The following is a 27,139-nucleotide window of genomic DNA, read 5'->3' on the forward strand; positions in this document are numbered from 1 at the left end:
TCACCTCTCAGCCATACAAGAAGTGGGTCCTGCGACCCTATTGGCCAGGTGTCCTAAGCCTCCATGGCCAATTGGGTCTCAGAACCCACTTCTTGATAAGGGCCCCCGAAGCCCCCCCTTTTTTTAAACCAATTAGATCCTCCAGCTCTAATCGTGTGCTTCAAACCCCACTGAAATCCATGTATCTGGCGCCCTGCATGAAGTTTAGGGGCCGGGCGCATGAGTTAAGGGGGCGGCGCCCCTGATGGAGCGGCCGCCACTGGCGCAAACCAATCAATATACGTATATTGGGATTTTTTTTTACCAAAAATATGTAACAGAATATATATTGGCTTAAATTTATAAAGAAATTCGATTTTTTTTTTTATGTATTTGATATATTTTATAGCAGAAAGAAAAAAAAATATTTTTTTCAAAACTGTCTTTTTTTTTCATAGTGCAAAACAAAAAAAAACAAAAAACACAGAGGTGATTAAATACCATCAAAATAAAGCGTTATTTGTGGGGGGAAAAAGGACATCAATTTTATTTGGGAACAGCGTCACACGCCGCGCAATTGTCAGTTAAGGTAACGCAGTGCTGAGGCGCAAAAAGTGGCCTGGTCATGGGGGGGGGGGGAAATCTTCCAAAACACAAGTGGTTAAGCAGCAGTATGACTTACCAAAGAGGAAAAGATCATTCCACAATCGCAACTTCCTACCGAACATCTGTAGTCGTGAAACTTTCTCTTATACCCCATCCAATGCCATAGCCAGTATTATTTTTATATTTATATACGTCGCCCTGCATTCCGGGTTTATTGCTCCGTTAAAACAACGTCCTGCAGGAAATTGATCACTGACATTTATCAGTAACACAATATTTATGTTACATCTGGATTACACTTTTATTGCAAAGGCTCCGGCTTCATCCAGTCTCCTACTCACATCTTCAGGCGCAGCCTGTGTGCGGCGGACGCCGAGAGCCAATCATAATTCACACAAAGGCCCAGCGTTTGCTGACAACTCATTATTTGTGCAGCAATCATTTCCTGTGGAGATACTTGTTCAATTTGCTGCAACTGCTGTGAATTTCGGTCCACTACACAGACAGGACAAATACTTCAAACACTGCTTACCAAAGGAAATAAATTAACCCTTTGCATCGCAAGGAACACAAATAATACCTTGGATTTTTTTTTTTTTTTTTTTTTTTTTTTTTTAAGTTATGGTCATCATCACAGAACAAAAGTCATTATGGATCTTTGGTTTGTCTCACAGCAAGGAAGGGGAAGAAAAAAAAAAAAGGACAAATCACTGCGGATTTTTACTGCTTCAGTACTGGAATTTGATGGTGAATCAGAGCAATTTAGCAAAAGAACTATAGAAAAAGTGAGATCCCCAAAAGAAAAAATGCTTTCGCTGTTAAACCCTATTCACACAAGTGATTTGAAGCATGTCTTCCAATGAGCTTCAATAATCAACCTCAATATTCCCATTATATCCAATGAGTAACAGGACCTAATAGCATTTTTTACTAGATACAGGCACACCCCGCTTCAAGTACACTCCGCTTATGTACACTCGCAAGTACAGACATCCCCTCGCCGCACAGCCGCAGTATGGCCTGAAAGAGGCGAGGCTGCCGCCTGAAGTTGTCGCCAGTGAAGAGTGCTGATACCCCTACTACATCCCCTGACACCCCCCACTACGGCCCCCCCGACAGCCCCCACTACAGCCCCCCTCTACAACCCACGACACTCCCCTCTACAGCCCCCCGACACTCCCCTCTACAGCCCCCCGACACTCCCCGCTACAGCCCCCCGACACTCCCCTCTACAGCCCCCCGACACTACCCTCTACAGCCCCCCGACACTACCCTTTACAGCCCCCCGACACTACCCTCTACAGCCCCCCGACACTACCCTCTACAGCCCCCCGACACTACCCTCTACAGCCCCCCGACACTACCCTCTACAGCCCCCCGACACACCCCCACTACAGCCCCCCGACACACCCCCACTACAGCCCCCCCGACACACCCCCACTACAGCCCCCCCGACACACCCCCACTACAGCCCCCCCGACACACCCCCACTACAGCCCCCCGACACCCCCACTACAGCCCCCCCCGACACCCCCCCACTACAGCCCCCATGACACCCCCCACGACACCCCCCCACTACAGCCCCAGACTCCCCCCCCCCCCACTACAGCCTCAACAGCCCCTGACACTCCCAAAACAGCCCAACACACTCACTACAGCCTCCAACACCCCCACTACAGCCCCTGTCCACCCTCTACAGCCCCCCGACACATCCACTACAGCCCCTGACCTCCCTCTACAGCCCGACACCCCCACTACGGCCCCACGACACTCCCCCTCTACAGCCCATGACACTCCCCCTCTACGGCCCATGACACTGCCAAAAGAGCCCCTGACCCCCCCTCTACAGACCACAACACCCCCAATACAGCCCCTGACAGCCCCCCCCCCCCCCCACTACGGCCCCTGACCCCACAGAAGTGAAAAAAAAAAAAGGGATTGCTTCATTTGAAGTATTTTCATTTTTCAATTGTGTACTTAAAAGTGGGGTGTGCTTGTATATAGTTGCAAATGTTGATATATACACCAGTCAGCTATAACATTAAGACCACTAGCAGGTAAAGTGAACAGCATTTATTATCTTGTGACAATGGCACCTGAATGTGGGTTTGATACAATAGGCAGCAAGTTAACATGTTGTCTCTGAAGTTGATGTGTTGAAAACAGAAAAAAAAAATGGGCAACCATAAGGATTTGAGCAACTTTGACAAGGGACAAATAGTAATGGCTAGACGATTGGGTCAGAGCAACTCCAAACAGCTCTTGTGGGATGTTCCCGGTCTGCAGTGGTCAGGACCGACCAAAAGTGGTCCAAGGAAGGAAAACTGGAGAACCGGTCTTGGGCAGCCAAGGCTAAATTATGCACATAGGGAGCGAAGGCTGGACTGTGTAGTTTAATCCCTTCAGTTCAAATTGCTGAAAAATGTAATGCTGGTTCTGATAGAAAGGTGCCAGAACACACAGTGCATGGCAGGTTGGTGCGGATGGGGCTGCGTAGCTGCAGACCGGTTGGGGTGCCCATGCCGACTCGTGTCCACAGCCAAAAGTGCTTACAATGGGCACGTGAGCATCAGAACTGGACCACGGAGCAATGGAAGAAGGTGGCCTGGTCTAAAGAAATCAAAAATGGTTTGAGGAAAACAGAGTTTGAGGTGTTGACTTGGCCTCCGAATTCTCCAGATCTCAATTCAATCAAACATCAGTGGGATGTACTGAAAAAACAAGTCCGATCAATGGAGGCCCCACCTCACAATTTGCAAGACTTAAAACTGAAATAAAGGAAATCAGCTTCTCTGTAAAAACTGCAGGTATACCATGAGTCAAGTCCAATGATATGCCTGCCACCTCTTAGCCCTTATACACACGGTCAGATATTCCAATGGACAATGTCCGATAGGACCGTGTTGTCGGATAATCCGACAGTGTGTGGGCTCCATGGGACTGTTTCCATCGGAGTATCCAACGGACAGAGTTTTCCAACTTGTCTATAAAATTTTCTGACAACATGCTCCGATCGGACTTTATCCAATCATGTGTAGAGAATTCCGATCGGACAAAGTGCCACGCATGCTCAGATCAAATTCCTAGACCAAAGCTATTGGCTACTAGCCTGAACGTAGTCCCGTCATAACAAAATAACGTCGTCACGTTAAGTACGATCGTATTTTCTGACAACTTTTTCCGACTGTGTGTATGCAACAGTTTCGGACAAAACCCCGTTGGACAAAATCCGACAGATTTGGTTGTCGAAATGTCCAACCGTGTGTACAAGGGCTTAGACTTACAGTATCTCAATTATTTAAATCTGGCAGGTTTATTGTGTTTCTGAAGATAACTTCCGTGACGCCACACTGCTCCCCGTGGTCTCAGCTCCTTCAAAAGCAGATTCGCTGGAACTGCTATGCCTACCCCTCCTCCCCTTCTGCCCAATCACAGAAGTCTTTGTACTATGAACTCATTCACACTATACAAAGGCTTCTGTGAATGGGCAGCAGAAGGGAGGGGTGGGTATAGCTGCTCTGTGCACTTCTCTCCTCTCACAGTCAGAGTGAATCCTCCGGGAGTGTAATAAACTTGTCACGTATAGGGCAGCACAGTGGTTAAAAGCCTAGAACCTCTGCCTAGCAGCACTAGGTTCATCGGTTCAAATCCCAACTATGGTACTACCTGCCTGAACTCTACTGGTGTTTGCTGTGCTTCCTAATACATTTCTATTATATACAATAAAGTGCTGGCGAACCGTATCAATCAAATGTATATATACCGTATATACTCGAGTATAAGCCGAGATTTTCAGCCTCTTTTTTGAGGCTGAAAGTGCCCCCCTCGGCTTATACTCGAGTCATCGCTGTCTGCCTGCTCGATCAGCGTGTCGAGCAGACAGACAGCGGACATTCTACCATTCAAACGCCGCGCCTCCGCCTTCGCCTGTGATAGGCGGAACACTGAATTTCCCAGCAGCCTGTGTTCCGCCTATCACGGACATCGTCTCATCCTCGTCCGTAGTACGAGGATGAGACGATGTCCGTGATAGGCGGAACACAGGCTGCTGGGAAATTCAGTGTTCCGCCTATCACAGGCGAAGGCGGAGGCGGAGGCGCGGCGTTTGAATGGTAGAATGGCCGCCGAGGCGCCGACGAAGAGCGGCGATCCTGGCAAGGCACGGGACGGAGGCAAGGCAAGGCACGGCACGGGACGGGACGGAGGCAAGGCACGACACGGGACGGAGGCAAGGCACGGCACGGGACAGAGGCAAGGAGGCAAGGCACGGGACGGAGGCAAGGAGGCAAGGCACGGGACACAGGCTCGGGACACAGGTAGGCTGGACACACACACACACACACACACACACACACACAGGGATGGATGGATACACACACACACAGGGATGGATGGATGGATGGATGGAGACACACACACACAGGGATGGATGGATGGAGACACACACACACAGGGATGGATGGATGGATGGAGACACACACACACAGGGATGGATGGATGGACACACACACACACAGGGATGGATGGATGGATGGACACACACACACACAGGGATGGATGGACGGACACACAGGGATGGACGGACACACAGGGATGGACGGACACACACACAGGGATGGACGGACACACAGGGATGGACGGACACACAGGGATGGACGGACACACAGGGATGGACGGACACACAGGGATGGACGGACACACACACAGGGATGGACAGGCATGTCTCACCCTCGGCTTATACACGAGTCAATAAGTTTGCCAGTTTTTTTGGGGGTAAATTGGGGGCCTCGGCTTATATTCGGGTCGGCCTATACTCGAGTATATACGGTAGCAACATGTGCATCAATTCATATAACATACACAAAACTCAGTATATAGAAAAAAGTATATAAAAAAAAACTAACTAAATCCAGTCCATAAATGCAAAGTTAAGTATGGAGCCAGTGAATGTAGTGCATAAAAGCTCATCAAAAATGGTGCATTCACCAATTATCAAAAGTAAAAGTGCTCCGTACTTGTGCAAAAGCACTGCAAGACCAAACATACAGGCTCCCACCAGGGTGCACACTCACTCACAGGTATGTACCCCCCTGGGCTTATGCAGAGGTGGGTCAACAAGGCTTATATGAATGTGTTCACCCCGATGCCATGGGGTTCCTCTCACGTGGTCCAAATCATAGAAGAGAAGCAATCACAAAACATAATACCATTTATTAAAATCAATTTAAAAAACATGCATAATGCCCCTCACATATTGTAGTGTTGTGTCCCGGCAGTAGGAACGATCTGTATGCGCTTCTGTTAATGATCCTTGGCATTTCACTTGACGGAAGTGATGTCCAACGTGACCTGTAAGCCCACCTCTACGCATTTCGTCATCAAGACGTCATCAGGAGGCTACACGTCTTGCAGTGATTTTACACAAGCACGGAGCAATTTTTGTTTTCATGCTTGATGAACTTTTTTTTCACCATTTTTTTATTAACTTTTATGCACTACTTTCACTGGCTACAATGCCTTGCAAAACTATTCACCCTCCCCTTGACATTTTTCCTGTTTTTTTGCCTCACAACCTGGAATTAACATGGATTGTTTGAGGATTTTCATCATTTAATTTACAGAACATGCCCACAACTTTGAAGATTTTTTTTATTTATTGTGAAGCAAACAACAAATAGGACAAAATAACAGAAAAGGTCAATGTGCATAACTATTCACCCCCCTAAAGTCAATACTTTGTAGAGCCACCTTTTGCGGCTATCACAGCTCCAAGACACTTTGGATAAGTCTCTATGAGCTTGCCACATCTTACCAGTGGGATTTTTGCCCATTCCTCTTTGCAAAACTGCTTCAGCTCCTTCAAGTTGGATGGTTTGAGCTTGTGAACAGCAATCTATGTCTGACCACAGATTTTCTATTGGATTGAGGTCTGGGCTTTGACTAGACCATTCCAACACATTTACATGTTTCCCCTTAAACCACTCAAGTGTTGCTTTAGCAGTGTGTTTGGGGTCATTGTCCTGCTGGAAGATGAACCTCCGTCCTAGCCTCAAATCACACATACAGTGGTACAGGTTTTGCTCAAAAATATCCCTGTATTTAGCACCGTCCATCTTTCCCTCAACTCTGACCAGTTTCCCAGTCCCGACTGCTGAAAAACATCCCCATCGCATGACGCTGCCACCACCATGTTTCACTGTTGTTTTTTGGGTGATGTGATGTGTTGGGTTTGCGCCAGACAGCGTTTTCTTTGATGGCCAAAAAGTTCAATTTTAGACTCATCAGACCAGAGCACCTTCCTCCATACATTTTGTTAGTCTCCCACATGCCTTTTTGCAAACTTAAAATGTGCCATTTTGTTTTTTGCTGAAAGTAATGGCTTTCTTCTGGCCACTCTGCCATAAAGCCCAACTCTATGGAGCGTACAGCTTATCGACGTCCTATGTTACAGATACTTCAGTCTCTGCTGTGGAACTCTGCAGCTCCTCCAGGGTTACCTTAGGTCTCTGTGCTGCCTCTCCGATTAATGCCCTCCTTATCCTGTCCATGAGTTTTGGTGTGCGGCTGTTTCTTGGCAGGTTTGCTGTTGTGCCATGTTCTTTCCATTTGGTTATGATAGATTTGATGGTGCTCCTAGGGATCATCAAAGATTTGGATATTTTTTTCCAACCTAACCCTGACTTGTACTTCTCAACAACATTGTCCCTTACTTGTTTGGAGAGTTCCTTGGTCTTCATGGCAGTGTTTGGTTAGTGGTGCCTCTTGCTTAGATGTTGCAGCCTTCGGGCCTTTCAAAAAGGTGTGTATATGTAATGACAGATCATGTGACACTTAGATTGCACACAGGTGGACATCACTTCACTAATTATGTGACTTCTGAAGATAATTGGTTGCACCAGAGCTTTTTATGGACTTCATAACAATCGGGGTGAATACATACGCTCATGCTAATTATCAGTTTTTTTTATTTCTGAAAAATTGTTTTATGTTTATATTTTTCTAATTTTACTTCACCAACTTAGACTATTATGTTCTGATCCATCACATATAATTCAGATTTAAAAAAACATTAAACTAAAGGCTGTAATGTAACAGAATAGGTAAAAAGCCAAGGGGGTGAATACTTTTGCAAGGCACTGTATATACTTCTCTTTGCATTTATGGACTGGATTTAGCTTGTTTTTTTTCTATATACTGATGAGTTTTGCATGTTATATGAATTGATGCACCTGAAATGTATTATAAAGCGAAGCAAACACCAGTAGAGTTTGCCACTAGGGTAGATTTTACCATTAATGCTGCTGCATCCTAGCAGTGGGTAATTATTGTTTTGTTTTTACCATTCACCCACATGCACATTCTGGTCTTTTTATTTAATATTTTTTTTTAATCTTAATTGGTATTTGACTTTTGACATGTTGCGCAAGTGACACCTATAACACAATACCTGCCTGGAGTCTGCATGGGTTTCCTCCCACACTACAATGTGTATGTATGAATGTGAGTTGGAGACCTTAGATTGTAAGCTCCTTGAGAGCAGGGACTGATGTGAATGTACAATATATGTGTAATGTGCAGCATAAATTGACGGCACTTCATAAGTACCCTTAATAAATAAAAAATAAATGAACAGAGAAATAATAGAGATACAGTGCCTTGCAAAGTATTCGGCCCCCTTGAACTTTTCAACCTTTTGCCACATTTCAGGCTTCAAACATAAAGATATAACATTTTTATTTTTTGTGAAGAATCACCAACAAGTGGGACACAATTGTGAAGTGGAACGAAATCTATTGGATTTTTGAAACTTTTTTAACTAATAAAAAATCATTGTCTTGTTGGAAGATAAATCTCCGTCCCAGTTTCAGGTCTTTTGCAGACTCCAACAGGTTTTCATCCAGAATGGTCCTGTATTTGGCTGCATCCATCTTCCCCTCAATTTTAACCATCTTCCCTGTCCCTGCTGAAGAAAAGCAGGCCCAAACCATGATGCTGCCACCACCATGTTTGACAGTGGGGATGGTGTGTTGAGGGTGATGAGCTGTGTTGCTTTTACGCCAAACATATTGTTTTGCATTGTGGGCAAAAAGTTCGATTTTGGTTTCATCTGACCAGAGCACCTTCTTCCACATGTTTGGTGTGTCTCCCAGGTGGCTTGTGGCAAACTTTAGACAAGACTTTTTATGGATATCTTTGAGAAATGGCTTTCTTCTTGCCAATCTTCCATAAAGGCCAGATTTGTGCAGTGTACGACTGATTGTTGTCCTATGGACAGACTCTCCCACCTCAGCTGTAGTTCTCTGCAGTTCATCCAGAGTGATCATGGGCCTCTTGGCTGCATCTCTGATCAGTCTTCTACTTGTCTGAGCTGAAAGTTTAGAGGGACGGCCAGGTCTTGGTAGATTTGCAGTGGTCTGATACTCCATTTCAAAATGATCGTTTGCACAGTGCTCCTTGGGATGTTTAAAGCTTGGGAAATCTTTTTGTATCCAAATCCGGCTTTAAACTTCTCCACAACAGTATTACGGACCTGCCTGGTGTGTTCCTTGGTCTTCATGATGCTCTCTGCGCTTTCAACAGAACCCTGAGACTATCACAGAGCAGGTGCATTTATACAGAGACTTGATTACACACAGGTGGAATTTTATTTATCACCATCAGTCATTTAGGACAACATTGGATCATTCAGAGATCCTCGCTGAACTTCTGGAGTGGGTTTGCTGCACTGAAAGTAAAGGGGCCGAATAATTTTGCACTTACCACTTTTCAGTTTTTTTTATTTGCTAAAAAAGTTTAAAATATCCAATAGGTTTCGTTCCACTTCACAATTGTGTCCCACTTGTTGGTGATTCTTCACAAAAAATTAAAATTTTATATCTTTATGTTTGAAGCCCGAAATGTGGCAAAAGGTTGAAAAGTTCAAGGGGGCCGAATACTTTTGCAAGGCACTGTAAGTCCTGGAGGTGGCATGCACTTTTTGCTGAGTTCCTGAAATTTAGCTTTAAAGGATCTGCTGCTGACAGGTTAATGCCAGAGCGAGCATACCTTCAGAGGTATAGTGGAGTCCATGCCTCGATGGGTTATGCTGGGTGTTCATAATGTTATGGCTGATTGATGAATGTATCCAGAACAAAGATGATCATTTGCTTTTACTATCTGGAGCTATGTAAACCCCATATTTTTAAGATTGTGATTCCTTAGGAATAAAGGGGACGTATTTTTCTATTTCTGGTGTATTTATCTGAATTGCTTGTGCCGATATGCTTGACAACCTCATTGGTTAAATTGGACATGTCTATTTGAAGGTGGTTAAACAAAACAATATAAAATGGTAACCAAAAGATCATCGATCTAGGATATATTCAATGGTTCTCGTTCACACCTGAGCATTGTGTTGCTTGAAGCTTGTCACTCAAAGCTGGAAAAAAGTAAATGGGGCAGAGTGGCCATTTTTGGCCCCTAAACTTTAATGGGAGTGCCTGATAACACACACTTTTAGCACAAATTTCTCCTCTGCCACACTTCCTCATAGTAAATAGCTTTCCATTGGCTTAAACAAAATCACTAATGTGCAAAAAAATACAATACGGCCGGACACAGATATGCGGCCTCTCGGCGCCTGGTGCTTGGCACAGAGGGGCCGCATGTTTGTGTGAATCTTTGCCCAAACAGCTCTGCCAAGAGTGCGTACGATGGACGCTCCTGCGCATCCTAATGCCTGGTACACACAATGATATTATTGGATAAATGATTGTCTTTTTTTTTGCATGCTTAACTCAGATCAAATCTGATGAGTCTGCTAAAGTCACGAAATTTCTCATACAACAGTATAAAAAAATTGGAAATTATGTCATGTGTTGTAATGCATTTGTATTGCATTTTTGAACAACAACAGTACTGATTAAAAGAAAATCAAAGGATCTAGCATCATACGTAAAAAATTTCCGTGCATGTCCGATCAAATAATATCAAATTAACTGTTCTGATCGGCTCTGGAAAGCTCTGTACTAACAATCAGATTATCGTACAATTGCTTTGAAAGCTTAACGCTTATTTTTCATACGATTTTTTGATGGTGTATACAGAAAGCTTTTTGGATCACGTGACTGCTGTGACAGTCAATCACGACGGTCATGTGCTCTTAAGCCCAGCCCCGCCTCCCAGCATCATAAAACTTTAAAGGGCCGGAAGGTGAAAAGGTTATTGTAGAGTCATTTTGTAGCTGTGTCCTGCAGTCATTTATTTTGGCCACTAGAAGCCGCCAGTCTTCAGATTGATCAAATTACACCCAGGGTCATTCAACTCAATTCCAGGCTGTCAAGGACACACCCCAAAGGTAAATTTGTACATTTTGAGAATTCAGCTTGTAAAAGGTGAGCAGTTTGGAGTTGCTCTGGGTGATTAGTGAACACCTTTGAGCGTGAATGGTAAAGAAGCCGCCCATTGATTACATTATAGGATTGGGACTTATTCACTATTATTGGGTATTTCATCACAGTGTTTTGTGTGTTTTTTTCACGTTTGCGTATGTATGAATGTTTGTTGCACGTTTACTGTATACACTGGTAGGTGATGCACTATATATTTTATGGTTATTGTATCATACTGTGATACTGTATTTTGATTTGGTTATTCACTTTTTTTGTTTATATATTGATATCAGTTGAAAATTAATTGTTGATTTATAATAGCATAGCCCTGCACTGGTTTTTGGTTCTTGATCCTTTAACTTATCGCAGATGCTGGTCATCGGTTATTTACGCCCCAAAGGGCAGCATAATCAAACCGGTGGGGCTCAGAGTATTACTGCACTGGAGAGCACTCACACGTGATTATGAAATCGCCATTCAGCACAGCAGTAAGGACCACCCGCCCCAGCTGCCCTGTATAGGCAAAGCACAGGTGTTCTTTAAAGCAAACATTTATGGTCTATTGCGATTCCTTTACCTCTGACATTTCCAGCTGACTTGCCCCGTCCTCCTGTTCTTCCTTCTTCTGCATGCTTGGCAGCCACGATGCCAGGCTTTTCAACAAATATTCTTTACCTTCCTGCAATCAAAGGCAACAATATTAAATGAATGAACTGAGTACTAAAGATATTGGAAAGTCAGTAGACACATACATGTTTTATGAGCAGAAACCATAAGGATGGAATAGCCCTAACCCCAGTGGAGCTATTTCATAAGGTACAGAATACTTTGATCTGAAACTTCTATATTCCTTGCTGATTGAAATCAACAGGGCATAATCCGTGAATTTCAGCAACATGTTAGCCTGAGATATGTGTAAACGTTTTTTGTTAGTCTTGGATAGAGTAGAAAAAGGTCAGAAGTTTTCACAGACCATGTCACTGCTGGGATTCACCCTCTATTATTTGTCTTGGTGACCACAATCTCTGGTACAAAAAGTGACGAGAAATTCAACATTTTGGAATGGTCACAAGAACAGTAGACTATGGGAAATCTTCCAATATGGAAACCTGTTTTGATGACAACTTAGTCTCGCTTTGAGATATCCTCTCACTTGCCGAGTCTCTGGGACATAAAAATTAAGTTCTCCAGATGAGACAAAAAAAATAAAAATAATAATAGGGCCATCATTGGGAGCTATAGAAGTAAGGCCATTACTCAGAGCTATAGAGGTAGGGCCAACACCAGAAGCTATAGAGGTAGGGCCATCACCAGGAGCTATAGAGGTAGGGCCATCACCAGGAGCTATAGAGGTAGGGCCATCACCAGGAGCTATAGAGGTAGGGCCATCACCAGGAGCTATAGAGGTAGGGCCATCACCAGGAGCTATAGAGGTAGGGCCATCACCAGGAGCTATAGAGGTAGGGCCATCACCAGGAGCTATAGAGGTAGGGCCATCACCAGGAGCTATAGAGGTAGGGCCATCACCAAGAGGTATATAGGTAGGGCCATCACCAGGAGCTATAGAGGTAGGGCCATCACCAAGAGCTATAGAGGTAGGACCATCACCAAGAGCTATAGAGGTAGGACCATCACCAAGAGCTATAGAGGTAGGACCATCACCAAGAGCTATAGAGGTAGGGCCATATCTAGGCACTATAGAGATAGGGCCATCCCCCGGAGCTATAGAGGTAGGGCCACCTCTAGGCGCTATAGAGATAGGGGGCCGTCTCCAGGAGCTATAGAGATAGGGCCATTACTAGGAGCTATAAAAGTAGGGCCACCACTAGTCCCTATAGAGCTAGGGCCATCTCTATGAGCTATAGAAATATGACCATATCTAGGAGCTATAGAAGTAGGGCTGTTACTAGGAGCTATATAAGTTATATCAGCAGGGCCATCACAAGGAGGTACAGAGATAGGGCCATTACTAGGAGATATACCAGTACGGCTATCACTAGACGCTATAAAAGTACAGCCGTTACTAGGAGCTATAGACCAAGGTAAGGCCATCACTAGAAGCTGTAGAGTTAAGGCCATAACTAGAAGCTATGGTGGTAGCCTCTACTGCATGGACATGTGCTCACACACATTGATCAGTCATGGTCCACCATTTCCATGACTGTGAAGCTGAAGTTGTAGCTGATGTGGAGCAAGTGCATGTATACAGGATGGGGCTAAATAATAATACCGGAAGAAATCAGCAGCAAAGAAATGCACAAAAAAAAAGTGAAAGCATTTTATGGAAAAAAATGGCAATTGTAAAGGATACACGGAGCTTTAGCAAAACTAAATGTCACCCAGTTAGTGTTTAGGGAGAATTGGATTGGTTGTTATAGGGAATCAAGAGCAGTTCTTTCTTCAGACACTTTCACACAGGAGACTCAGGACAAACATTAAAAGGAAAAGGAGCACTAGAGACCTTAAACAACTTTTTTTATGTCATCAGATTGCATAATGTATGAGAAGATTAATGACATTAGACATTTACACTTGCTAAAACCGCAGTTCTGTGCAATAAACAGGGAATAATAAATAAACCGGTGTCGTAAAGCAGCCTCCGCCTACGAGCGTAAATTCCCTGATATACAATCCTAATAAAACACATATATTTGACTTTCACACACTGTCAGTCTGATAACTGCATCGCTCTGCTCATTTGCCTCTCTCCTTAAGATGAAATGAGACCATTTGCTGATACTTTCCTCTTATGTTCCCCATTAAACAAGCGGCAGCGGGATACAGCGGTTCCACCATGACGGCTCTGATCATCCACCTAAGACCAGTGATGAATCACATACTACGCATTCCTAAATACAAACATTTCTCAGGCACTTGCTGATAACAGTCGCAGCATAAAAAAAGTTTCAAGATCAGCAAAGAGGATTAAAGACTTGTCATCCAACAATCTGAATGTTCAGAGTTCTCCATACTGGGCACACTTGCCCACTTAGATAGGCCAACTCACAAAGGCCTCATTCACGTCAGCCATGGTATGGCAAGATAACCAGGTATTCCGATCAAAGGCGGCCGCTCAGCCCTTATAACTCAAGCAGGCTTAAAGCGAAATTCCAGGGGTATGGTTTGTATTACATAGTTACATTGGCCCATACCTGTGGGAGCCCTGTGGAAGCTGGAAATCACGCTAGTACTCTCTGTTACAACAAAAGAGGCCAAAAGTGCAAAGATGTTGGCAGAACTCAGTCCCAATTATTACCACAAATTAGCAGAGAAAGAATGTGCCCATGGGACTTTTGAAAGTAAAACCAAAAAAGTTAATACTGATTTACATAAAACAGGGGTGCCCAACCTTTTGAAGAGCGAGGGCCACTTAAGCAACTTGGTAACCAGTCGCGGGCGGATGACAGGTCCGTGTACACACTGCATATGCAGAGTGGACACAAACACAGTCCACTCTACTCTATGGGCCCTTAGATTCTATCAGATGGAAGGGGACGGATCCACTTCTGTTTTTTTTTTAGCAGATCGGATCTGAGGTAGGCGGGTGACACAAGTCTGTTTTCATCTGCCACTCCATATAGGTGAATATAGCGTCTGATTGGGTTGGATGAATCGTGTAAAAAGGGGCCTAAAGCAGCTTTTACACTGATGGTTTGTGGTCTACCCACGCCACAGGTGCAGCACATTTCACCTGTGGTTTTCCTGTATGTTATCTCCACTTTGCCATACAATTCTATTATATCCTGCGGGTTTGGTGCACTTTCTGAAAGCGCCCCAACCCGCAGGTAAAACAAGAAGTCTGTGGCTGAGTGCAGGTAACCCGCAGGTGCACCTGCGGATCAGTTTGAAAGCAGCCCAGCAACCATTGCAGAACAGATATGCCCTTACATACACACTTTGATTTTAGTGAGTTCCATTCCGTTATCACCAGCTGCTGCTGTCCCAGGCAGAGCGAATTTGGTATCACTCCACCTATGACATGCGCTATACAGGAAGCTTGGCTTATGTGGCTGTGCTCTGCAGGTGCTTGCTTCCTCTACGGTCTGCTTCATTCACAACACTGATGCTCTGGGATGGCAGGTCGGCAATCTGCAATCTGGGCTTGCCAACCTGCCATCCCAGGGCAAGAGGTCGCGGGCCACATCAGAGAGCTCTGCGGGCCACATGTGGCCCCCGGACATAAAATATACAACTTTTTTTCCTTATAAGGCCTCATGCACACGAGACGCAGTTAAACGCGCGTTCAGATGCAGTTGGACAGTTTTTTCAACTGCACCTGAACTCATTCAATGTTATCCTATGTGTCCATGCACACAGTCTCGTTTTTTTGCGTTTATATGCAGTTGCGTTTAATCACGTTTTTCCAGAAGCAAAAAAATGCGTTCAGAGACAAAAATTTCTGCGTTTCAGACGCAAAACGGGGCTAAACGCGGCTAAACGCGGCTGAACGCGGCAACCGCGTTTAGCCGCGTTTGCGTTTATATGCGTTTTTAAAGGTGACCTTTTTTTTTACATTAAAAATCTCAAAAATGATTGCAAATGATGAAAAACCATTAGAAAAATATTTTAAACAATTGCAATTGCAAGTGGACAATCCACAACTTGTGGCAAGTGACGTGGCAAGTGGACAATCCACAACTTGTGGCAAGTGACATGGCAGGTGGCAAGTGATGTGGCAAGTGGACAATCCACAACTTGTGGCAAGTGACGTGGCAGGTGAAGTGGCAAGTGACGTGGAAAGTGGACAATAGACAACTTGTGGCAGGTGACGTGGCAAGTGACCTGGCAGGTGACGCGGCAAGTGACTTGGCAGGTGACGTGGCAAGTGGAAAATCAACAACTTGTGGCAGGTGACTGGCATGTGACGTGGCAAGTGGACAATCCATAACTTGTGGCAGGTGACGTGGCAAGTGACGTGGCAAGTGGACAATCCACTTGTGGCAGGTGACGTGGCAGGGGACGTGGCAAGGGACGTGGCAAGTGGACGATCCACAACTTGTGGCAGGTGATGTGGCTGGTGACGTGGCAAGTGGACAATCCACATCTTGTGTCAGGTGACGTGGCAGGTGACGTGGAAAGTGGTGTGGCAAGTGGACAATCCACAACTTGTGGCAGGTGATGTGGCTGGTGACGTGGTAAGTGGACAATCCACAACTTGTGGCAGATGGCATGGCAGGTGACGTGGAAAGTGGACAATCCACATCTTGTGGCAAGTGACGTGGCAAGTGGACAATCCACAACTTGTGGCAGGTTATGTGGCAAGTGATGTGGCAGGTGATGTGACAAGTGGACAATCCACATCTTGTGGCAAGTGACGTGGCAGGTGATGTGGCAAGTGGACAATCCACAACTTGTGGCAGGTGACGTGGCAGGTGATGTGGCAAGTGACGTGGCAGCTGACGTGGCAAGTGGACAATCCAAAACTTGTGGCAGGTGACGTGGCAAGTGACGTGGCAGGTGACGTGGCAAGTGATGTGGCAAGTGGACAATCCACAGCTTGTGGCAAGTGACGTGGCAAGTGGACAATCCACAACTTGTGGCAGGTGATGTGGCAGGTGACGTGGCAAGTGAACAATCCACAACTTGTGGCAGGTGACGTGGCAAGTGACGTGACAGGTGAAGTGGCAAGTGACGCGGCAAGTAGACAATCCACAACTTGTGGCAGGTGATGTGGCAAGTGACGTGGCAGGTGATGTGGCAAGTCACGTGGCAAGTGGACAATCCACAACTTGTGGCAGGTGATGTGGCTGGTGACGTGTCAAGTGGACAATCCACAGCTTGTGGCAGGTGGCATGGCAGATGACGTGGAAAGTGGACAATCCACATCTCGTGGCAAGTGACGTGGCAGCTGACGTGGCAAGTGACATGGCAAGTGGACAATCCAAAACTTGTGGCAGGTGACGTGGCAAGTGACGTGGCAGGTGACGTGGCAAGTGACGTGGCAAGTGGACAATCCACAACTTGTGGCAGGTGACGTGGCAGGTGACGTGGCAAGTGAACAATCCACAACTTGTGGCAGGTGATGTGGCAAGTGACGTGGCAGGTGATGTGGCAAGTGACGCGGCAAGTAGACAATCCACAACTTGTGGCAGGTGATGTGGCTGGTGACGTGGCAAGTGGACAATCCACAGCTTGTGGCAGGTGGCATGGCAGATGACGTGGAAAGTGGACAATCCACATCTCGTGGCAGGTGATGTGGCAAGTGACGTGGCAAGTGGACAATCCACAATTTGTGGCAGGTGACGTGGCAGGTGATGTGGCAAGTGGACAATCCCCAACTTGTGGCAAGTGACGTGGCAAGTGGACAATCCACAACTTGTGGCAGGTGCCGTGGCAAGTGACACGGCAAATGCAAGTGTACAACTGCTCTCTATGCTGCTGCTGCTCACTCTGATCAAAATAGCAGAAATAGTTAAAAAAAATGCTTTGAGAGCTTGGGGAGGGTCTACATGATGTTATCTTTATAAACGCGTCTAAACGCAAACGCGTCTAAACGCGTCTAAACGCGTCTAAACGCGACATGCAAACGCGGCAAAACGCGCGTTTCTAAACGCGCGTTTCAGCTTTTTTTTGACAGAGGTTTCATCTGCGTCTCGTGTGCATGAGGCCTTAAAGTTAAAGCCGAGTCGTTGCCGCTCCGCCCCCCAAATTTTAAGTGATCAGCTACACATTGGGGGTTATTTACGAAAGGCAAATCCACTTTGTGTTACAAGTGCACTGCAAGTAAATCTGAGGGGTAGATCTGAAATGAGGGGACATTCTGCTGATTTTATCATCTAATCATATGCAAGCTAAAATGCTGGTTTTTATTTTCCTTGCATGTCCCACTCAGATCTACAGTGACTGCACTTGCAGTGTAAAGTTGAATTGCCCTTAGTAAATAACCCCCATACTGTAGCTGCTGACTTTTAATATTAGGACACATACCTGTCCTGGAATCCAGCGATGTCGGCACCCCAATCGATGTTTCCATCGGCTGTTGGGTGCTGCTGCCGCCATTGCCGGTAAGCGAACCCAGCACTGAAGCCTTGTGGCTTCACAACCTGCTGCACATGCAGGAAGTGCGCTGCGCTTTCTGAATGGTCAGGCAGTGGGGGGGGGTCAAACTTCTGACGGACTCCGTTGCGGCCGCATCTGCTGGAAGTGGGGAAGGGTACCTATCAAAAACAGACACCGAAGAGGGTGAGGAATCAGATAAGCAGAAGTTCCACTTTTGGGTGGAACTCCGCTTTAAAAATGTTTAACTTGTACATGGAAAAAATGTTGTATATTTTATGTCTAGCATATAAAAATTTTTGGCGTAACTTTCAAAGGTCCCATGGACACAGTAGTCTCTGCTACTAAAGTGATTGTGGCTGTTTTCTGGGTCCTGTGCAGAGCAGACGACCCCCTGTGATGACTAGACTTTCGAAAGTCTTTTGAAAGGCACATTTGCCATTCACAGAACACTTTGCATTTTTCCCCCAAAGAATGCAAGATGATTTGTGATTGGATTAAGTGAAGATGTGAGCAGTGACATCATAAGCTCCACCTAGCCCAATCAAACATTTTGCATTCATTGAGAAAAACACGAGGCAGTCTGTAAATAGCGATTGCGCTGAGCAAGCACGCCAGTGTGCTCACTAAGCAGCAGGGGGCCCAGAAGACAGTGAAGATCACTGTAGTAGTGGAGACTACTATAGTGATTTCGATCTTCTATAGGTATCCCACAGGTATGCCATATATATATATATATATATATATATATATATATATATATATATATATATATATATATATTTACATTGGTCCAATATATTTACGCAATAAAATCCATCCTGGAGATCAGCGTTAGAAAAGCCAGGAGTGTCCGCAGATATAAGCATGTATTCATACTTCCAGATACCTGTGGATAGTGACAGATATTCGGTCCTGTATGTAATTTGTCTGAGCCCAGGGTCGAACTTCTGTCCCTTTACTGCAGGTGACCGCTGGATCTGGAGATAGGGTTCATTCTAGCCTGTCATTGACTTGAGCAACCACTGCCGATTGGAATACCTGGCATCCTGGCCACAGGTTTCTACTAGCAGCCCCACAGCTAATTAAGAATGTGTGAATGAAGCCTTATGCCCCTTTCACACCAGCAGACTGATAAGGTCCGCCTGTCCGTTTTTTAGGCGGACCCAATCAGACCACCCTTTGTTCTCTATGGAGTGGCGGATGTTAGCGGACGCTGATACCTGCCAGCATCTGAGCCTGTCCACTAAAAATAGGCAGGTGGGGATCCGTTCCCCATCCATCAGGCAGATCGGATGACAGTCGGATAAAAATGGACAGGCAGTCTATTGGAGTTCGCCCTGTGTGAAAGGGGCCTTAGTTGGAGTCTAGAATGCTAGAATAGGTTAGGTTTTTGTTAGAGAAGGTAAAATGTTTAGACTTCGCTGACAGCCAAGCACACTGCGCAGGGATGGACCTGTCAGAGCGCCGCTCTCCCCTATGGGAGATCGGATGATGACGGACCGCAGAGTCCGTCGTCACCCGATCCGATGACAGACGGAAAAGTAGTTTTTTTTTCTCCATCACACTTTTTCGAATCGGAACGGGTTGGATATCAGCACACATGTCACCGCTGACATCCGATGCTCCATAGAGGTCTATGGAGCATCCGTTTAGGTCCTCCTGAAAAACTGACAGGCGGACCTGAACGGATCGTTTGTCTGAAAGAGGCTTTAACCCCATCCAAGTTCCAATATCCCTAATAAAAACAAGAGCAAAGCTGCAAGGACTGTTTCTTGATTAAAAAGTGCTGTGGAAAGTTCTGTGTACCTAGCTGTGCAAGGTGGGGGATGATCCCTTATTCAGCAGCGGCTCATGGGAGGGTAGCGCTATACTTGTATATAGTTTCTTCACACAGGTTCCTCAAAAAGACAAGAGGTAAGCGTGTGCTTCAGCAGTGGTCAACTAGAGACTGGAACCATAAGCCTAAATATATGTCGCCAGCACACCAAGAATCCTTAAAATAAATTCTAAAACATTTATTTGGTGATAACATCACACTGTAAAGTGCAATATTACAAAGGGCAAGGCGGGACCCCTTCATCATGCATGTGAGGATTACATATATTCTGACAAACAGTCATTGCATATTTAAAAGTATAAAATACCTTGGGAATGTGCAGGTTTACTAAATGTTTTTTTCGCCTTTACATACAAATTTCAGCCGATTTTTCAACACAAAAATATTTGTCAGACAGCGCAGTTAGGCTACGGACCACACTTTGACTATTTGGTCAAGGTTGCACTTCGGCCATCCCTCTGCTCTACTCTTCTATCAGCTAGCTCCCTGTGTACATATTTAAAGTGGAAGGAATGGCTACACAACTATATAACTGATAAATGTTGCTTCCACATTGCTTTAATATTCCCCACAGATATTTTCTACTAAATCGCCTTTGAAATAAAAAATTTTGAGTGTTTTTATGTGGTCAGGTGACCACAAAGCTCCGGCTCTATCCACCATCTTGGACATTGTTGCAGAGAGTGAACTCCCTGCTGGCCAACAACACCTTGGAGATATGGACACTAGCAAGTGGCATTACTGTGCTAAGGGATTCAACAGCGTTGTCGGTCGGCACATGCTCATGAACCCTCTGAAGATTTACAGTCACCTGACGGTGTAGAAAAACTTCAGGAAATTTATTTAGATGGCAATTTAGTAAAAATATCTACAGAGAGTATCAAAGAAATGGGGGCGCAACATTTACCAGGTATGAGAACTTTACTCTCCCTACTCTAACCATGCATCGCTAAGACGATCGGCCTTAACGCCCACATGTCACACATGAGTCAATGGATGGCCAGGGTTTCTGTGCTGAGAGCATGCTCCCAGCATAGCGACCGAGCTGTCATTGACAGCTCCTGGTTTCTAGTAACAATCAGGAGCCACTGACAGCCAGAGTAATCATGGGATAAGGCACTCCCCCCCACCCCAGGCAAAGAGACCCAATTGGATGACAGGGCAGGTCGGGAAGGGGTTACTTTTTTTTTTAAATAAATATATAAATGACTGAGAAAGTGGATATTTTATACCTTTCTGCTTTAATATATACAGCACGCATGCACATTTCCTGCACCTAGGCGTGGGAAATTAAACCTAATGTTTTGTTATCTTGGACTGTGTGTGTATGCTGTGTATATTGTTGCACAAAAGATCCTACCTTAAAGCTCTGTTGACACTTATGCAGGTGGGACGGTTCATGCACATTGTGTTTAGGGCCACTCATTCATTTCATTGGGCTGCCCCTGTGCACGAATTCACCCAAAAGATGTGCAGGAACCTTTTTTTTTCCCCCCCATTTAAAATGAATGGTACAGCCGCGCACCTGCAAAAGTGATGCGCCTTTTTGCGAGTTACAAGATCGCACAAATATGAACCCAGCCCTAGCACTAGTTCACGCTGTTGCGCTGCCTTAGCGTATGCGCATTAACTTGTGTGGCGGTAAGCAACCCATTCATGTGGAAGGGCTGTCTATTGCACACAAAAAGGGTGCATATGCATACTTCCCAACTTTTTGAAATGGGATCGAGGGACACCTACTAGCAAAAGTATGTAGGCATAAGACACACCCCTTGCCACACCCCCTTAACCACTTCCCTCCCATAGGCCATCATATGAAGTCCTGGAATTTGAGTGGGAATATCTGTATGATGACTGCCATCAACCAGATATCATCTTTTTGAGCGACTCTGTGCACCGTATGAACAATCATAGCGATACTTCAGCCGCTTGATCGTTCTTACAGGCGGCGGGAGGGGACGTGGTCGCCCCCCCCCCCCCCCCCACCTCGCTGCCCTCTGATGCTCCCAGCTCGCCCCATGCGATCAGCAAGCCAGAGAGCGAATTGGACAACGCTGGAAGTTGAGCAGAGATTGCACGTGACCAGATGGTCCCCAGTCAGCTCTATGACCCTTGGAGGCCCGGGCGCACATTATAACGTCATGTCCAGGCCGGCGGAAGTAAACAAAGTCAGGGACATGGCTGGAAATGCCAAGAGAGGTTTTTGTTTTTTAATCTCAGCCATTCTAGCTTGAAGGAGAGATTATTTTTTAAAGAGAAAGTGTAAAAATAAAAAAAAACACTAAAATTAAGAATAATAAAAAAAAAAAAAAAAAAAACCCTGTTCCCATGTGCACAGAAGGAAGTAAGTCGCGTCCACATATGTAAACGGCATTCAAATCACACATGTGAGGTATCACTGCGTGCATAAGAGCAATAATTCTAGCCCAGACCTCCTCTGTAACTCTAAACAGGTAACCTATAAAATAAAAAATGAAAGCGTCGCCTATAGAGATTTTTAAGTACCAAAGTTAGGCGCCATTCCACGAGCATGTGCATGATTTTAAAGGGCGACACATTAGGTATCCATTTACTTGGCATAACATCTGTCACAGTATACCAAAAAATTGGGCTAAATTCAATTTTTTCTTTTTTTATTCATTAAACAGTTTCTCTCCCCCCCACCCCCCCCCCAAAAGGCGTTAGAAAAATTGCTGTGCAAATACCGTGTGACATAAAACGTTGCAACAACAACCTAGGGTCGCTGCTAAAAAAAAAAAAAAAAAAAAAAACATGTTTGGGGTTCTGAGTAATTCCCTAGAAAAAAAAAAATTATGATTTTACATGTAAGATAGAAGCGCTAGAATTGGCCCGGATTCAAAGTGGTTAAAGGAGACTTATACCAAAAAAAAAAAAGTATTAGTTAAACACACTAGTGCTTTTTTTTACCGTTTCTATTCTTTATATTGACTGTTGAAATTTAAAAATGCAGCAATTTAGAAACTGGATGAAAAGGTTTAGCGCTTTTCAAAAATAAAAGTGCATTTTATATCCAACGATACATAAATCATACCAAAATAAGGGACAAATGAGGAAAGAAGGACAGAGGGACTGTGCTCCAAATTAGGGACAATGGTGAATGTGTATACATTAGTGCGCTGCAGTGCAAGTGTATGGAAAAAGTGTGTTGGGGTGCTATTCAAAATGAATTGCACTACACAATATCAACGCACAAAATGAACGGAGCAGAAGGGGAGTAAGGCAAAAGGTACAGTTGTGCTCATAAGTTTACATTTATGATTTTATGATTTTAAGAAATTTATGATTTCTTGGCCATTTTTCAGAGAATATGAATGATAACACAAAAACTTTTCTTTCACTCATGGTGTTTGGCTGAAGCCATTTATTACCAATCAACTGTGTTTACTCTTTTAAATCATAATCACAACAGAAACTACCAAAATGACCCTGATCAAAAGTTTACATACCCTGATGATTTTGGCCGGATAACATCCACACAAGTTGACACAAAGGGGTTTGAATGGCTATTAAAAGGTAACCATCCTCATCTGTGATCTGTTTGCTTGTACTTAGAGTGTGTGTGTGTGTGTGTGTGTGTGTGTGTGTGTGTGTAAAAGATCAATGAGTTTCTGGACTCCTGACAGACCCTTGCATCTATTATCCGGTTCTGCACTGACGTTTCTGGATTCTGAGTCATGGGGAAAGCAAAAGAATTGTCAAAGGATTTACTGGAAAAGGTAGTTGAACTGTATAAAAGAGGAAAGGGATATCCAAAGGAATTGAGAATGCCAATCAGCAGTGTTCAAACTCTAATCAAGAAGTGGAAATTGAGGGGTTCAGTTGAAACCAAACCACGGTCAGGTAGACCAACTAAAATTTCAGCCCCAACTGCCTTGAAAACAGTTTTGGATGCAGAGAAAAACCCACAAATAACTTCAGGTGAAATACAGGACTCTCTGAAAACATGCGGTGTGGCTGTTTCAACATACACAATAAGGAGGCATTTGAAGAAAGATGGGCTGCATGGTCGAGTCGCCAGAAGAAAGCAATTACTATGCAAATGCCACAAAGTATCCCGCTTACAATGCGCCAAACAACACAGAGACAAGCCTCAAACCTTCTGGCACAAAGTTATTTAGAGTGATGAGACCAAAATTTATCTTTTTAGCCACAACCATAAACACTACATTTGGAGAGGAGTCAACAAGGCCTATGATGAAAGGTCCACCATTCCTACTGTGAAACACGGAGGTGGATCGCTGATGTTTTTGGGATGTGTGAGCTACAAAGGCACAGAAAATTTGGTCAAAATTGATAGGCAAGATGAATGCAGTATGTTATCAAAAAATACTGGAGGAACATTTGCATTCATCAGCCGGGACGCTGCGCATGGGACGTACTTGGACATTCCAAAACGACAATGATCCAAAACACAAGGTCAAGTCGATCTGTCATTGGCTGCAGCAGAATAAAGTGAAGGTTCTGGAGGGGCCATCTCAGTCTCCTGACCTCAATATCACTGAACCACTCTGGGGAGATCTCAAAATGTGAAGTTCATACAAGACAGCCCAAGAATTTACAGGAACTGGAGGCTTTTTGCCAAGAAGAATGGGCAGCTTTACCATCTGAGAAAAGAGCCTCATCCACAAATACCACAAAAGACTTCAAGCTGTCATTGATGTTAAAGGGGGCAATACACAGTATTAAGAACTGGGGTATGTAAACTTTTGATCAGGGTCATTTGGGGAGTAAACACAGTTGATTGATAATAAATTCTATTCTCTGAATAATGGCCAAGAAATCTAATTCTGCCAGGGTATGTAAACTTATGAGCACAACTGTATGAATGTGTATGTAGAAGGGGGATGGGGGGGGGGGGGGGGGGGGGGGAGTTCCCTTTCAAGAGAACCTGTCACCTTGACCTGAATAAGCATAATGACAGGTTCCCTTTAAACAAGCCCCGGTGTACAAAGAGGCTGCGTGTGCCTTTACAGAACAAAAGAAGAAGGAGTACTGCAGTGGTATTGCATTGTGTTAGTTGATACATGATCTGGCAGTGCTAATAACTATGCACATCATTTCCCCACAATTTACAGGCTGATTCATGGCCACCGAGTAAGTCACTGCATTATAAGAGGCAATTACCAGTCCTTCTCATACAACTCAACTGCAATTTCATTGCATTGCCGCAGCGATTAACAGGCATTAACCATTTCTCTGTAAAACCTCCCAACAGGCAAAACACAGCCAAGGATGAACTACAAGACCCAGCAAGCGCTGTCATTCCCTGCCCAACAATTTACAATCATTTTCAGAGTCATGTTTCTGCTCAGATAAATTCACAAGTTTGATACCATCACACAAGATAGCCTGTAATTAAAGGGGGTCTCCAGGCTGTACTACTGCCATGGCAGCAAAGCCGGCCATAGACTAGTAGCATTTTTGTATGCGTCTGATGCCAGGAATGAATGGAAAGGCACCAACATTCCTAAATTCACAAATGGGACTTTTAACCATATGTGCAATATGGTAACTATTAAAGTGTTTGCCAAGTTTTTTTGTTTTTTTTTTAAACTGCCAGCCGCTCTATTAGAGGCTGACATACAACACTGTATAAATCCTTTCTATAAACGCGCAGGGTAACTGGCTATTTAAAGTCTCCAGGCTGGTCACGTGACTCGCAGCCGCTTTTCAGCTCCGATACACGGCTACTGCAGGAGGGTCCGTGATCTCCCTCTGACATCAGCTGGGGAGAACAGGTGGCCGCTCGGCTCCTCCTGCAGTAGCCGTGTCTTGGAGCTGAAAAGGGACCACGAGTCACGTGACCAGCCTGAAGACCGCTCTAAATAGCCATTTACACTGCTTTTTTTTTAGCAAGCATTTACACAGTGTTGTATCCCAGCCTCTAATAGAGAGGCTGGCAGTGACAATTTTAGGTTTTTCATTTTCAATAATAGCGGCGGGGGGGGGGGCTGGGCGGAGAGCAGACAGAGAGGACGCTGATGGGGAGGAAGGAGGGGGGTGAGGGGGAGAGATCAGAGCAGACAGCGTATGATGGAGTGCCGCACTCTGACCACAGTGATCAGGGCGGAGCAGCCCTGGTTATCGTGGTCAGTTTAGAGAGGGCATAATGAAGTGGCAGAATCAGGGATTTTTTTTTCTTTCTTTCGCAGTTTACAGGGGTGGGGGGGCAGATTACACAGCACAAGCTTTAAAGGACCAGGATCTGTATTTTTTTTCCATCTTGCCACTCTACCCCATAGCCCAGATATATGAGCTCAATGTTGCTGTAGGGCTCTTGGCAGCCTCCCTGATCATTTTTCTTCTCGTCTTTTCATCAATTTTGGATGGACGTCCAGTTTTTGGTATGGCCACGGTTATTCCATATTTTCTCCACTTGATGATGACGACTGTCTTTACTGTGTTCCATGATATATCTAATGACTTGGAAATTCTTTTGTACCCTTCTCCTGACTGATACCTTTTAACAATGAGTTCCCTCTAATTCTTTGGAAGCTCTCTGCAGACCATGGCTTTTGCTGTAGGATGCGACTAAGAAAAAGTCAGGAAAGACCTACTAGAACAGCTGAACTTTATTTGGGGTTAATCAGAGGCACTCTAAATGATGGAAGGTGTGTACTGACTCCTATTTAACATCAGTTGGAACGGGATTGCTTAATTCTTAATTAACACTGCTAAAACCCCAGTTATAAGAGCGTGTGCACACTTATGCAACCACATTATTTTAGTTTTGGTTTTTTATCCCCCCCCCCCCCCCCCCCCCGCTAAAAGATTTCAAGGTGTTTTTCAACTGAGTTGTACAGTTTATAGGTCACATTAAAGGTGGAAAAAGTTATGAAATTATATTTATCTTTGTCTCATTTTTTTACATCACAGAAACCTGCCATTTTAACAGGGGTGTGTAGACTTTTTATATCTACTGCGTATCTGCAGTGTTTACTAATCTTCTCTTCAAAGCACTGAGTCCCGTGGCTTTCTCCTGCTCCATTCTTCTGTTATCAGCCTGATAACTTCTGACAAGTTCTGCGTCAACTGCGATAAAAACAGCCACCGGAAGTTTGTGTTGTGGGAGGTTGCTATAGATTAGCAGAGAGCTAAACTATTCAAAAAACAGCTCAGCAGGTCTCTGCCTATGAGGAGTGGGGGGTATGTGCCTTTCTTCCAATCAGCTGTCTTGGCTGTATGCCAATAATCCACTCAGAGTGGTAACCAGGAAGGGAAAAACTAACACAAAGAGAACTTTCTAAAGGATATATTCAGAAGAATACAGTAGATATACATGTAAAATGTATGTAGGGATATTTGTTTCATCTCTGTGTATCATGTG

At 44.7% G+C, this 27,139-nt stretch overlaps 1 protein-coding gene across 1 annotated transcript in view; it reads right to left on the reverse strand.

The window, feature by feature from the left end:
• Window positions 1-27,139, reverse strand: part of LOC143996041 (uncharacterized) — a 693,822-nt gene that overhangs the window by 618,009 nt on the left and 48,674 nt on the right. The window contains exon 7 of the mRNA XM_077490846.1: window positions 11,533-11,634. Coding sequence (XP_077346972.1) covers window positions 11,533-11,634 — 102 coding nt within the window. The remainder of the gene's footprint in view (window positions 1-11,532; window positions 11,635-27,139) is intronic.

The sequence above is a fragment of the Lithobates pipiens genome, unplaced genomic scaffold (assembly GCF_037356315.1).
Source record: "Lithobates pipiens isolate NorthernLeopardFrog02 unplaced genomic scaffold, aLitPip1_a1.2 Scaffold_19, whole genome shotgun sequence".
In the NCBI taxonomy this organism is placed as follows: domain Eukaryota; kingdom Metazoa; phylum Chordata; class Amphibia; order Anura; family Ranidae; genus Lithobates; species Lithobates pipiens.